The 12379-nt window shown below is 45.2% G+C and overlaps 1 protein-coding gene across 3 annotated transcripts in view; it reads left to right on the forward strand.

Annotated features, from left to right (window-relative positions):
- Positions 1-12379, forward strand: part of LOC309533154 (NACHT, LRR and PYD domains-containing protein 1a allele 5-like) — a 79850-nt gene that overhangs the window by 41676 nt on the left and 25795 nt on the right. The window contains exon 1 of one of the 3 annotated variants that reach the window (XM_082224348.1): positions 12156-12352. The exons of 1 other annotated variant lie outside the window; for it this stretch is intronic. In XM_082224348.1, coding sequence (XP_082080474.1) covers positions 12315-12352 — 38 coding nt within the window. In that variant the 5' untranslated portion in view covers positions 12156-12314. Of the gene's footprint in view, positions 1-12155; positions 12353-12379 lie in introns of those variants that run through there. One more of the 3 variants, XM_082224350.1, reaches the window with a different exon arrangement.

Below are 12379 nucleotides of genomic sequence, written 5' to 3' on the forward strand. Positions count from 1 at the left end.
GGTTTGCAGAAGGTCATAGTTCAGAGGCTGCAGAGGGGAGAAGCTGGAAAATATTAGGAGAGGAGCAGGAGGGAGAAGAAGCACCAGTGGAGAGACAGCTAACAGACTCAGTGTCTCTTGAAAGCATTCCTGATCCCCCCCTCCCAGAACCAGGCGTGCCTTGAGAGTGTTGTTGTTTAGTTGTTTAGTCGTTTAGTTGTGTCCGACTCTTTCTGACCCCATGGACCAGAGCACGTCAGGCACTCCTGTCTTCTACTGCCTCCCACAGTTTGGTCAAACTCATGCTGGTAGCTTCGAGAACACCATCCAACCATCTCGTCCTCTGTCGTCCCCTTCTCCTTGTGCCCTCCATCTTTCCCAACATCAGGGTCTTTTCCAGGGAGTCTTCTCTTCTCATGAGGTGGCCAAAGTATTGGAACCTCAGCTTCAGGATCTGTCCTTCCAGTGAGCACTCAGGGTTGATTTCCTTCAGAATGGATAGGTTTGATCTTCTTGCAGTCCGTGGGACTCTCAAGAGTCTCCTTCAGCACCATAATTAAAAAGCACCCATTCTTCGGCGATCAGCCTTCTTTATGGTCCAGCTCTCACTTCCATACATCACTACTGGGAAAACCATAGCTTTAACTATACGGACCTTTGTTGGCAAGGTGGTGTCTCTGCTTTTTAAGATGCTGTCTAGGTTGCCTTGAGAGTAGTAGATCAGAAAACTCAAAAGCAGAAAGCACAGATCAGCTGGCACAGGGGTGACATAGAATAGTAGGGGCTGAGGGGGTGGGACTTTACTTGGAGAAGCACCATTATCTAAGAGAGACCACGTGCCTTCTTCTCTCTGTGCATATTGAATAAACTACTTGGTAAGAACTCTTTTTGTGTTTTTTGCTTCTAGGCATCCCACCATGAGAGGGATAGGATTCCCTGAAGCCTTGACATATGATAAACACCACCACAGAACCTTGGGTGTGGAGGAAAATAGATGCCCCTTGTTACCCAGGGCTTTTTTAGCCAGAACTGGACGAAAAACAGTTCCAGTACCTCTCAGGTGGGCGCCATTGCCATTATAAGGGAACAAGGGAGGAATTCATGGTCAGTTCTGGCACTGCTTCTGCCTGATCCTGTTAATGTTGTTATTAATTCCTATGCAGAATATTATAATCCAGATAGACAGTCTGATTGTATACCTTATGAACAACCTCACCTTTTTTAGGTTAAAATGTGTTTTTTGTTTTTGTTTTTAAAAAAGATGGTCAGTCCCTGCAGAGGAGTCTGTGGCGATCATAGTTTAAAGATAAAAAGAAGGTAAATTCTTAAGATTACCACACATTAAACGACAAACTAATACAGTAGAGGGCTTACTTGCTTCGGTGTTATGATACTGGAAACAAAGTGTAGGGAAGAAAAGTATTGTTTTAAAAAGTGTATAAGCTGCTAATACAACAGGATATGAGTAAATCCAAGGGCCTAAAACACCTGCAGGAAATAGACTGGGGAATTGAAATTGGGGGTTGGGTGAGGAGAGAATGGATTTGGATTTGGGAGAAATTCTCATGTCAGCTGACATTAAAGAGATAAGGCAAAAACTTCCGTACATTCACAAAAACATTTTGGCATTATTATGCCAGCAAGACTGTAATGATAGGGGTAGTTATAGCCATATGTAGTGAAAGCATCAACATTCTGGGATTGGAAAAATGAGGAAATTGGCAAAATCACGTGTCAGCAAGTTATGAAAACCCCAGAGCTGGCACTGTTAAACTTACTTACAAATGAAAATCAGGGCTTGACTGACAAACCTTTCATTGGATTCCTTCTGGTGACAGCACATGTGGTCATTGCCCACTTCTGGAGAGGCCTTCAAGGGGCTACTTTAAAATCTTTTTATAGAATAGTGTGGCGTGTAGCCCTCACTGGAAAGCTAACACACCAATTACGCCTGGCGAGAGCAGCAAAACCCAAGGGCATTTTGCTGGAGAGTGGTGGAACTTTATTTCCTTTACAAATACTCTAGAAAGTTGAAGGCCCGTCCCTGGGGTTTGCACTAATATATGGATTTCATGATAACTGCCCCTCATTTATATGAATGCCTGCCACTGTTATGCGGGAATAGTGATTATTACAAGGGTGAAGATATCTCCAAAGTTGGGAGCTGTACTTCTTTGGTTTTAATGACTTTGATGATGTAACACAGCCGCAAAACGACAATAAAACTGTTGTGATTAATTGATGCAATATGTTTTGCATTGTACATTGTCATCACTTTTTTCTCATGAAGCAAAATAAAAATATTTAATAAAAGAATGTGTTTGTCTTGATTAATTTAGATCAATCATCCAATGAGTGGGAGCGAGGATAATGGCCATTCCTATCACCAGGCTGGGCAGTGCAGATGATGAGAATGACAACAGTGAGGATGAACATTGCTCCATCTCTGCAGGTGCTCTGCACATTTTTCACACGCACCTCAGTTTGTGGGGAGCAGGCAGTGGCAGGGTATTGGGGAAGGCTTGGAGGGCTAGTTTAGGCTTGCAGGCCACCAGTTCGCCACTCTTCAACTAGAAATATTTGCACTCTGAAACATCCTTTCTCCACCTTGGGTCACCAGATGTGGTTGGACTACAACTCCCATCATACCTGATCACCGCTAGCTAGGGATGATGGGAACTGTAGTCTAGCAACTTTGGGAAATCCAAGGGTGAGAAAGAATGCTCTAAAGGCTGAAGTGTGTATTTTGTGGAAAATACTCTGGATTTTTATTTATTTATTTGGTGTTGTACCGCTTTAAACAGTCATGGCTTCCCCCAAAGAATTCTGGGAAGTGTAGTTTGTTAAGGGTGTTGAGAATTGTTCAGAGGCCCTGTTCCCCTCACAGAGCTACAATTCCCAGAATTCCCTTGTGAGGAGGACTTGATTGCTAAACCACTCTGGGAACTGTAGCTCTGGGAGGGAAATCAAACTGGTCTTCTAACAACTCTCAGCACCCTTAACAGACTACGGTCCCTAGGACTGGGGGAAGCCATGACTGTTGGTATGATAATACCAAAGTATGATAATACCTTAAATGTATAGCTTTCATGCAGGTGTATAGTTCCACCCAAAGCGGTGGTTTCAGGGGAACTTACTGTCCACCTAGTTCAGGACACTATAGAATGAAAAACTAGAAAGAAAACAAGAGAAAAAGAAAGTTCAGTTAATTTTTCTGTATCAGGATTGTTTTGCCCCCAGCATTCATGCTTGAAGTACAGGTGGGTTGAATTTGGGTGCCATCCTGCTACAGAATGCCCCTCTGCAGACAACCTGTCCTCTGCTACAGCAGTATTTCAGCTCACACCCTTGTTATATGTATAAGCAAATGGTAACCTAGCAGTCTCATTAGCTCAGCTCTCTCTGTGACCTTTCCATTGTCTGCAACACTTTACTCTATATAACACACTCAGCAGTTTCTGCCGTTCTGTGATATTCTCAAAGGGAGAGGAGATTAGAGCTTTCCTGAGAATTTGCATTGTACGGCAGAAAAATAAAAAATAAATAAATAAAAGATCAAGAAACTTTGAAGAGAGGGAAGGACAGAAAGGATGAAAGCCAAGACAGAATGAAAGAAGAGGGTTTTTTTTAAAAAAAGTCTGAAATAAGTAGTAAAATAAAAAAGCAGAGTGCAGAGTTATTAAGTTAGGCTTTTACTCTAAAGCTTTCTTAAAGCCCCAGGAAGCTCTCTGGATAATATGAAAAATAATGAATAAATACGATATTCCCAAATCTGCTACCTTAAAAAAATTATATAAGAAAGGACGTAATTTTAAATCCAGTTTTGAAAAGCTGGCTGCTGTACTGAGTCAGGTTAAAGAACTTCAGGTCAGGGTGATGGTGGACTGTGGCCCTCCAAGCCTCTCTTTGTGGCCCTTGGGAGAGTTAAAAGCATGTGACCTGCATAGCAGTGATGATGTCAGTGAGTCCCCTCTACAGGGGTACCTCGGGTTACATACGCTTCAGGTTACAAACGCTTCAGGTTACAGACTCCACTAACCCAGAAATAGTACCTTGGGTTAAGAACTTTGCTTCAGGATGAGAACAGAAATGGTGTTCTGATGGCGCGGCAGCAGCAGGAGGCCCCATTAGCTAAAGTGGTGCTTCAGGTTAAGAACAGTTTCAGGTTAAGAACGGACCTCCGGAACAAATTAAGTACTTAGCCTGAGGTACCACTGTAATTGTAAATGCGTCAAAGCCAATTTGGCATGTGGCTCTCACTGTGGCCAATGATTCCTCATAGCATTCAAAGCTTCCTTCAGACAAGATAGCACAATGACCTTGGAAGGTTGGCTTCCTGATTTCCGCAAAGGCTTATCCCTTTGCCCCAACACCTGGGTGCTTAAGGAGAAACTTCCAAGTCCAGGCTGCTGCTGCTGCTGGCCAACTCAGGTTTTATGGTGATGTGCACAAGAGGGCCTCATTGAGTACATGGGATGTGGGTAGTGCTGTGGTCTCAACCACTGAGTCTCTTGGGCTTGCTGAAGGTCAGCTGTTCAAATCCCCACGATGGGGTGAGCTCCCATTGCTCTGTCCCAGCTCCTGCCAACCTAGCAGTTCGAAAGCACACCAGTGCAAGTAGATAAATAGGTACCGCTGTGGCAGGAAGGTAAACAGCATTTCTGTGAACTCTGGTTTCCATTGCACCAGAAGCGGTCTAGTCCTGCTGGCCACATTACCTGGAAAGCTGTCTGTGGACAAACGCTGGCTCCCTCGGCCTGAAAGCGAGATGAGCGTGGCAACCCCATAGTCTCCTTTGACTGGACTTAACTGTCCAGGGGTCCTTTACCTTTTTACCTTTTACCACTGAGGAGCACTACATGAAGGCTGGTTGCTGCTGCTTCTGTGCTTTCCAAGTTCACCCAATGCAAGGAACAGCTTTATCATTAAAAGTAGCTTTCCACTTTGCTTGTTCACCACGTTCCTTTCTTTTAAGATAAAAGTTCATGCATGCCAACTAGAATTCAGTTTTGGGGGTGCAACATCATTTTTATGGACCTATGAGCATGTGGGAACCAACCTTGGCTTAAGGTAATAACATCTGGATCAACTGAGCCTCCTTCTTGCCTGCAGATGTGCTTGGTAGGCAGATAAGTGTCATCCAGATGCTATAATGATTAATTCCTGGTGGGAAAGATGAGTCACAATTGTCAGGCTTTGAACTGATAATTCTCTCCAAATGTGAACCATAGACTGCTATGTAGTGTTCAGATAATTTGGTCCAAAGTGCTGTTGTGCAGGCAACTGTCTATCCAAGTCTGATGGGGTGGTAAAAGGTTAACATTGCTGATGGAGCCAGGTGTAAGAATGTTATGTACTGAGTTGAATAGGATTCAGAATGCAGCAGTCTGATTGGTCCACAGGAGCCACCCAATCCAGCTCCAGGTGGAAGTGAATCCGCAACCTGATTGGCCTACAGGAGAATCCTGGAATTAGCCAATCACGTGGGGCCCATTGTGTAAATAATGTATATAAAGCAGACATTCAGGGGGAACTTTCATTCCTCCTCACCACTATGAGCTGAATAAAGAGCATGAAATCCACTCTCGACTCCGAGCATATTTGAAAGAAGCAGGAGAATGATCTATAATTTTGCCTCACCATTATTATTTATGGAGGATGGGGTCCACCTTTTAACACAGCTATCTACAAAATTGGATGATTTGGGGTGATTTCCCCCTTTTCTAGCAGCCATTCATACCCTGCTGGTTCAGGTTCTCTGGCTCTGGGTATAGCCTGGGTGGGGTGGGGGAGGTGCAGGAAAAAGAAGAGAGGAAACTTTCCTTCCATGAACTTCCTCTCGTTCGCTTATCTTAGGCTCCAGACAATTGTCTTTCAATGATGGATGGCTGCCAGCAACTGCATGACAGCACAAGCAAAAAACCCAACTGTGGTTAAAAAATTACTGTTGTAGAATCAGTCAGCATATAGTTTCAGGTACATACTGAGCGTGAATCACACTTCTGTAAATAAACATGCTGTGTAATTGCCTTAAGATCCTGATAATTTAAAAGATAAGAATTTTGAAAAGCTTCTCTGTAAGAGAGCACAAGCAATAGGGCTTCTTGCTAGTCCTTCAGCTCAATTAAGATACATGCTGCTTTGAACAGATTTCAAACCTGTGTTAGAAGACGGGGGCCAAGCAGCCTTGCCTTGGACCCCTTTCCTATAAAGAGCGGTGTGAAACAGGGTTGTGGTCTCACCCCAACTCTTTTTGGTCTATTCTGTTGCTCTCCCATGCCTTCATCTTGACTGAAGATGGGGTTTGCATCCATCCAAGAAGTGACCTGGCACATTTCCATGCCAAGGAAAAAAGTTTGGTGAGTCCTTATGCAAGAGATGTTGTTTGCAGAGGCGTAGCTGCGGGTGTAGCTGGGGGCACTGGGCACCACACTGCTGGGGGCAGCACTGCAGCGCGCCTGAGCCACACATCTCTCCTGGGAGGGGCTTAGGTGCCTGCAGGCTCTGTGCTGCCTGGAACGGCAGCGTGGGGCTGCATCTGTCTGCCACCTCTCCCTCAGTCACTCTACAGCCGGGGGGGGCAGTGAGACTCCTGCCCCAGCTTGCCCCGCCCCCACGGGTGGCTTGCCCCACCCCTGGGCACAGGGCACACACACCGCCCTGGGCGTCCGAGCAGCTAGCTATGTCACTGATTGTTTGCAGATGACATGTCATGCTCCGAGGAAGCTCTACAGAGACTCATCAACCATTCTGGCTAAGCCTATATGGGAGCTTGGCCTTACCATTACCCTGACAAAGACCAACATCTTGGGTCAGGATGTTGTCAGCATTGACGACTGCATGCTTGAGGTGGTAGATGATTTTGTCTAGCTGGGCTCCACCATGACCAGCAAGCTCTGGCTCATTGATGTTGAGCGGGACAAGCGTCATGGTAAGGCAGCTGTGGCAATGACTTGCCTCTCCAAAACGCTATGGGAGAATGTGATGCTAAAGTCCAATACCAAGATGAAGGTCTACCAGGCTTGTATGTTGAGCACGCTGCTTTATGGTAGTGAGTCATGGGAGACTTAAACCTTAAAGCCAGGAGCTATGCCCCAATGTCTTCCACATGCAATGTGTCAGGAAGATTTTGAGCAGGACAGAATCTCAAACAAAGATGTGTTCTCCCAAGCTCACATTCCCAATATGTTCGTACTCCTGTCTCAGCGACGTCTACGCTGGCTTGGTCATGTCCACAGAATGGAAGAGTGCAGGATCCCCAAGGATGTGTTCTACAGGGAGCAGGCACCAGACCTGTTGGCAGACCAAGTCTACATTACAATGATGTCTACAAAGTGTGAAATGAAGGCTGGCAACGTTAACCCCGCCATGTGTGAATCAAATTTGCAGGCTATTTCAGACAGTCCCTGTTTATAACAAGAACAACAACAAAAAGGAAGTGGGAGTGAATCAGAATTAGTTTCAACGGAAAGTGTTTATGAGCAAATCTGTTCATATCATGGATATTCAAATCTGTTCATATCATGGAAGACTTTTCTTCTTTTTTAAAAAGGCTCACCTTTTAAAATGACTTTGCTGCAAAAACAAACATGCAAAAGTGAATATCCTACAAAAATGAAAATGGGATTGACAGGAGAGAATGGGCAACATTCAAAAAGGCAAATGAAGTTCAAAAGGGAAAGCTGAATGAATCACCAATTTCATGTTTGGTTTCTCAATGTGTCTATTATGCTGCTAGGGGAAAACCCTCTTGAGCAGGTGGCCTGACTAACATTGTAAATAAAAGGCAGGAGCAAAACACAGAATCCTCAAGTTTAGAGATCCAGGCAGTTGCTGCTTTTGTTATAGCTTCCTGCAATTGAAAATAGAATAGTTATAGAACCCTGGGAAAGTAAATATTTGAAACCCAAAAGAGAAGGAGTAAACAAGAAGTAGAAGCACATACAGTGGTACCTCGGGTTACAGACGCTTTAGGTTGCAGACTCCGCTAACCCAGAAATAGTACCTCGGGTTAAGAACTTTGCTTCAGGATGAAAACAGAAATCGGGCAGTGGCGGCACGGCGGCAGCGCGAGGCCACATTAGCTAAAGTGGTGCCTTAGGTTAAGAACAGTTTCAGGTTAAGAACGGACCTCCAGAACACATTAAGTTCTTAACCCGAGGTACCACTGTATAGGTAATATATCTGCATTCTGTTACAGAGATAGCTAACTGGTGACCCATGGGCCAAATATAGCCCCAACTAATATTGCCCAGCAATATTATTGTGGAAAATTGCACAATTTTGTGGATGCTACAACAAATTTTAATCAAATCTTGGTTAAGCAATTTCTCCGCAGTATCCCTTCTGAGGTAAAGCAAAATGTTTTCACAATTAAAGCAATAGAGAGATTAGGGACACAGTAGGATGCATTATGTATTCTAGCTCCCCATTATTGGCACTGACTGAGAGTGGCTTTCCAGGATTTCAGACAGGGTTCTCTCCCAGCCCTACCTGGGAATTAAATCTGGGTCCTTCTGCAAAGCAGATCCCCCACCTCTGAGCTAAACCTTTCTCTTTCGAATTGTGTATGTTAGGTGGGTTAATAGGATGTAAATGTATATGTATGTATGTATGTATGTATATGTCGGTAAAATGAGATAAAACAGCTAACTAGCAGATAAACTAAAACATGACAACTTTAAAATGCCTCGCAAAAGGATGTTAAGTGCTCCTGGGAACATAGGAATCTGCCTTATATAGAATCAGACCATTGGTCTCTCTAGCTCAGTCTTGTCTGCATTGACTGACAGCAGCTCTCCAGGGTGTTGGATGAAGCTTTCTCCCAGTCCTACCTGGAGATGCTGAGGATCTTCTGGGAACTTCTGCATGCAATGCAAATGCTGTACCTAACAGGAAGGGCCATAACTTAGTAGAAGAGCATCTGCTTTGCACGCAGAAGGTCTTGTGTCGGCAGAAAAGAACAGTGTTTAAGAAACGTGCACCAGGACTTATTTCTGGGCAGAAATTCATTGCACAATTGCAGAATGCACAAAAATTATACATTTCCTACAAAAGAGGCACAAAGCTTTTGAATCCTGTGTGTATGAGCGCACATATATGTCTTCATGTAACTCATCCTCACTTCCATTTCCCCTGCTGCTTTTGCCCAGGAGATCCAATTCTTTAGTGCTGAATCAGAGCAAATGTCAATTGGGTTTTCTCCGAATTGACATTTGATCAGATTTAGTGCTAAAGAGAGAGTTTTCTGGGGGAAAGGAGAGGGGCAAAGGGAAAACCGATCAGCCTGGAAAGCACAGAACAAGTGGAAGTGTCGGTGAGCTTTGTCTCTATGGAACTTACGTCTCTGGAGGTTTACCAAGTGCATGCAACGGTGCCAGTGTCTTTTTTTTTTCTTTTTAAGGAGAAAGGTAATTTCTGAGAAGAGAGCCAGTGGCTCTTACGCAACAGGGCAGTTTACAGACTTGTTGGCATTTGAGACAGTAACGTTTTCACACAGGTATAAACAAAGAAGAAGCAATGCAACATGGATGCAACATATTCCTTTGCAAACTTGTACAGACAATAATGTCATCTTTCTTCAAACTTCCTGGTGGGAGTTGGAGAAAGCCTTGTAGGCAATTTAGTTCAGCTCCCCTGGTTAATATAGGAAACCCAGATGTTCTTGTGAACAGAAGCTGGTGCACGTTCTTATACTGTGGAATAAACACTCTCCATGACTGCTTTCACTGTGCACACATTTACAGCCTCAAAATTGAAGGTGGACTTCTTTTTCCTCTTCGTTCATGGAAATGTAGAGTTGGAAAAGGGACCCTGAGGAGTCCAACTTCCTGCAATGCAGGAAAATGCAGCTGTCCTGTACAGGGATCAAACCTGCAACCTTGGCGTTATCAGCACCAAGCTCTAACCAACTGATCTATCCAGCTGATCTATCAAGCAAGCTGTCCACTTTCCTGTTTCCCCAAACATTTCTAGCATGTTTACCCACAGAAACATTTGTTCAGTGATATCCCCACCCCCAAGTCATCTATCTGTGTTCTTCTTGTTTTATTGTTGTTTTAATGTGACAGACACAATCAGTACTTAGCACACTCCCACCAGTCACAAATAGGAAGAGCAGGTTTCCCCGAACTCCGTCTGTGTGCAAAGAGGGTACCTGTGTCCACTGAGCATCTCTTTTTGCTACGCTTCCTGCAAATAACCACAAAAACAGGCAGTAAAATGCAAAGGAAACCGATCACTTCTCACTAGGCATATTCATTCTTTCTTGTAGCTGTTTCATACATGAGGTTATTCCCCCCCCCATAGTTTGCTGTAAGTTAAAACAGGCAAAGAGGAACAGGATCCTACTATCTATCTCGTTATCTCTATACATTATTCAAATATTCACTTGCTGTAGCTTTTGTGTGCAAACCAAGGACAAATAATTGCACCAGGAAAAGGAAGGACAAAGTTTCCCTTGCAGCAGGAGAATAAACAGTCCTGTTTGTTTTAGCCACTGCTACTTGTACCTGCAGACAAAAGCACCGAAGGTAAGCTTTGTAGAATGCAGTGGTCAGGTAGCAATGATCTTTTCCCTATGAAAACCCTAGTCTCTTTTTGCTCCCAGCCCCATAGCCACCTTGTTTCCCATTACAGCCAGCAGACATTCTCCACAACAGCAGTAGTCTTATTCCACAATGTTCATCAGGAACGAGTGCTTTTCCTCCCCTATATGAGTTTCATCCCTTGCCTCCTGGGCAGCAGCTGCTGTTAAAAAAATGAGAGGCAGAACGTGGAGCTGGGATAGGCTTTTTTCTCCAGCCCAAGGGCCACTTACTCCGATGAACAACCTTCCAGGGGCCACATTCCCAGTGAGGGGCACAGACAAAAGCATGTGGGGCAATGGATGCATGACTGTGTGAAGATGAATTGCATCCACACAAGAGTCATTGATGTCTCTATCAAGGCAGGCAAGCAAGATCCGCTATCACAGGTCAAAGGAACATTCCATCCAGGCAAAGAAGAAGGCATGGAGCAGGGCTGAAGGGGCACATTTGGCTCATGTGGATTCCCCACCCCTAGTGTAGGGCAAAGGCATAGCCTGGTCCGGGCACACACTGTCATTCAATGTGGTGGTAGAGCAAGAGAAGATAGCACTGCCTCTCACTAAGCATGCTGAGGCAACATGTGAAATATACACTGCCTACCCATAGATGCAATGGTTTAATTCATGACATCTTCCCACCTCATTTATTTGAGGGGAAAGAATCATTGTCCACATGGGCCTCTTTGCACCCTGCGGTGAGCAGTGTGTGCTGCTCCTCTGCCACCGAAATCGTAGCCCTGGCCTGGTGTATATGTATGAGTCAGGCCATAGAATCGCAACTTCCTTGGAATGTCATTTCAAAGATCGATGGATGAGTTCATTCATTCTTGGAATCTGAATTATTGGGGTGCTTTCTTAAAAACCTATTTGAGATTGCATTAATTCATTGTGTATGCAGCTATGCTCTTTTCCAGAACCAGTGTTCTGCTGATTGCGTTCCAATTGACCTCATGCTTAGTTGGCTAAAGCTGAAAAGCATTTATGCTTATGTACTTCTCAGTCCCATTGATTTCAACGACAGAGGGAAAGGACATGCTTAAATCATCTCTCGAAATTAATGAGACTTAAAGCAGACCGTTCACCTTGTAATAAAAGGTTGGATGGCCATCGGTCATAGATGATCTGAGCTTCCTGCATTGCAGGATGTTGTTAAGGACAGGAGAGCGCTGCAGGCAAAAACAAGCAAGCAAGCAAGATGCAATAACAGTCATGAGATTCCTGCATTGCAGGGGGTTGGGCTGGATGACCCTTGGGGGTCCCAACTCTATAATTCTGTGTTAACTCTACACCTGTGCGGTTTGCTTTTGTGGTGTGGAGAAACACACTCCCCTCGCATATCCTCTTCATTGTGGCTTTTTTTGTGTGTGGTAACAACTAAGAGCCTTGGAATAGCCTAACTAAATCGGGTCGAGAAGCCCAAGAAGGAAAAGCACTGCCCTCATTTCATATCTGGACTGACGAGGACCGCCCAACACCTTTCGGAGCTAGGCGAGGATTAAACTGCGCCCGGCTTCCCTGCCCTCTCGGGATTTCGCGCCTTTTCGATAATTGCCTCTCGGTTGCCAAGCCAACGCGCGGGGCTGGGCTTCGACCTGCTTGGGCTGCTGCTGCTGTTGCTGCTGCAGCCGCCGCCACTTCCCCTCCGGATGCGTCCTCGCCCGCCCCCCACCCTCCGGCCGCGCTGCCTCGCAGCTCATCCTCCTCCGCGCGAGGGACGTTTCCCCGCAGCGCCTCGCCTCCGCGCGCAATGACCAGCGGCCAGGAGTGCGGGCAGGTGCAGGCCAGGTGAGCCCGGGGCCCAGCGCGCGGGAA

The sequence above is a fragment of the Podarcis vaucheri genome (genome assembly GCF_965113315.1).
Source record: "Podarcis vaucheri genome assembly, chromosome: 5".
In the NCBI taxonomy this organism is placed as follows: domain Eukaryota; kingdom Metazoa; phylum Chordata; class Lepidosauria; order Squamata; family Lacertidae; genus Podarcis; species Podarcis vaucheri.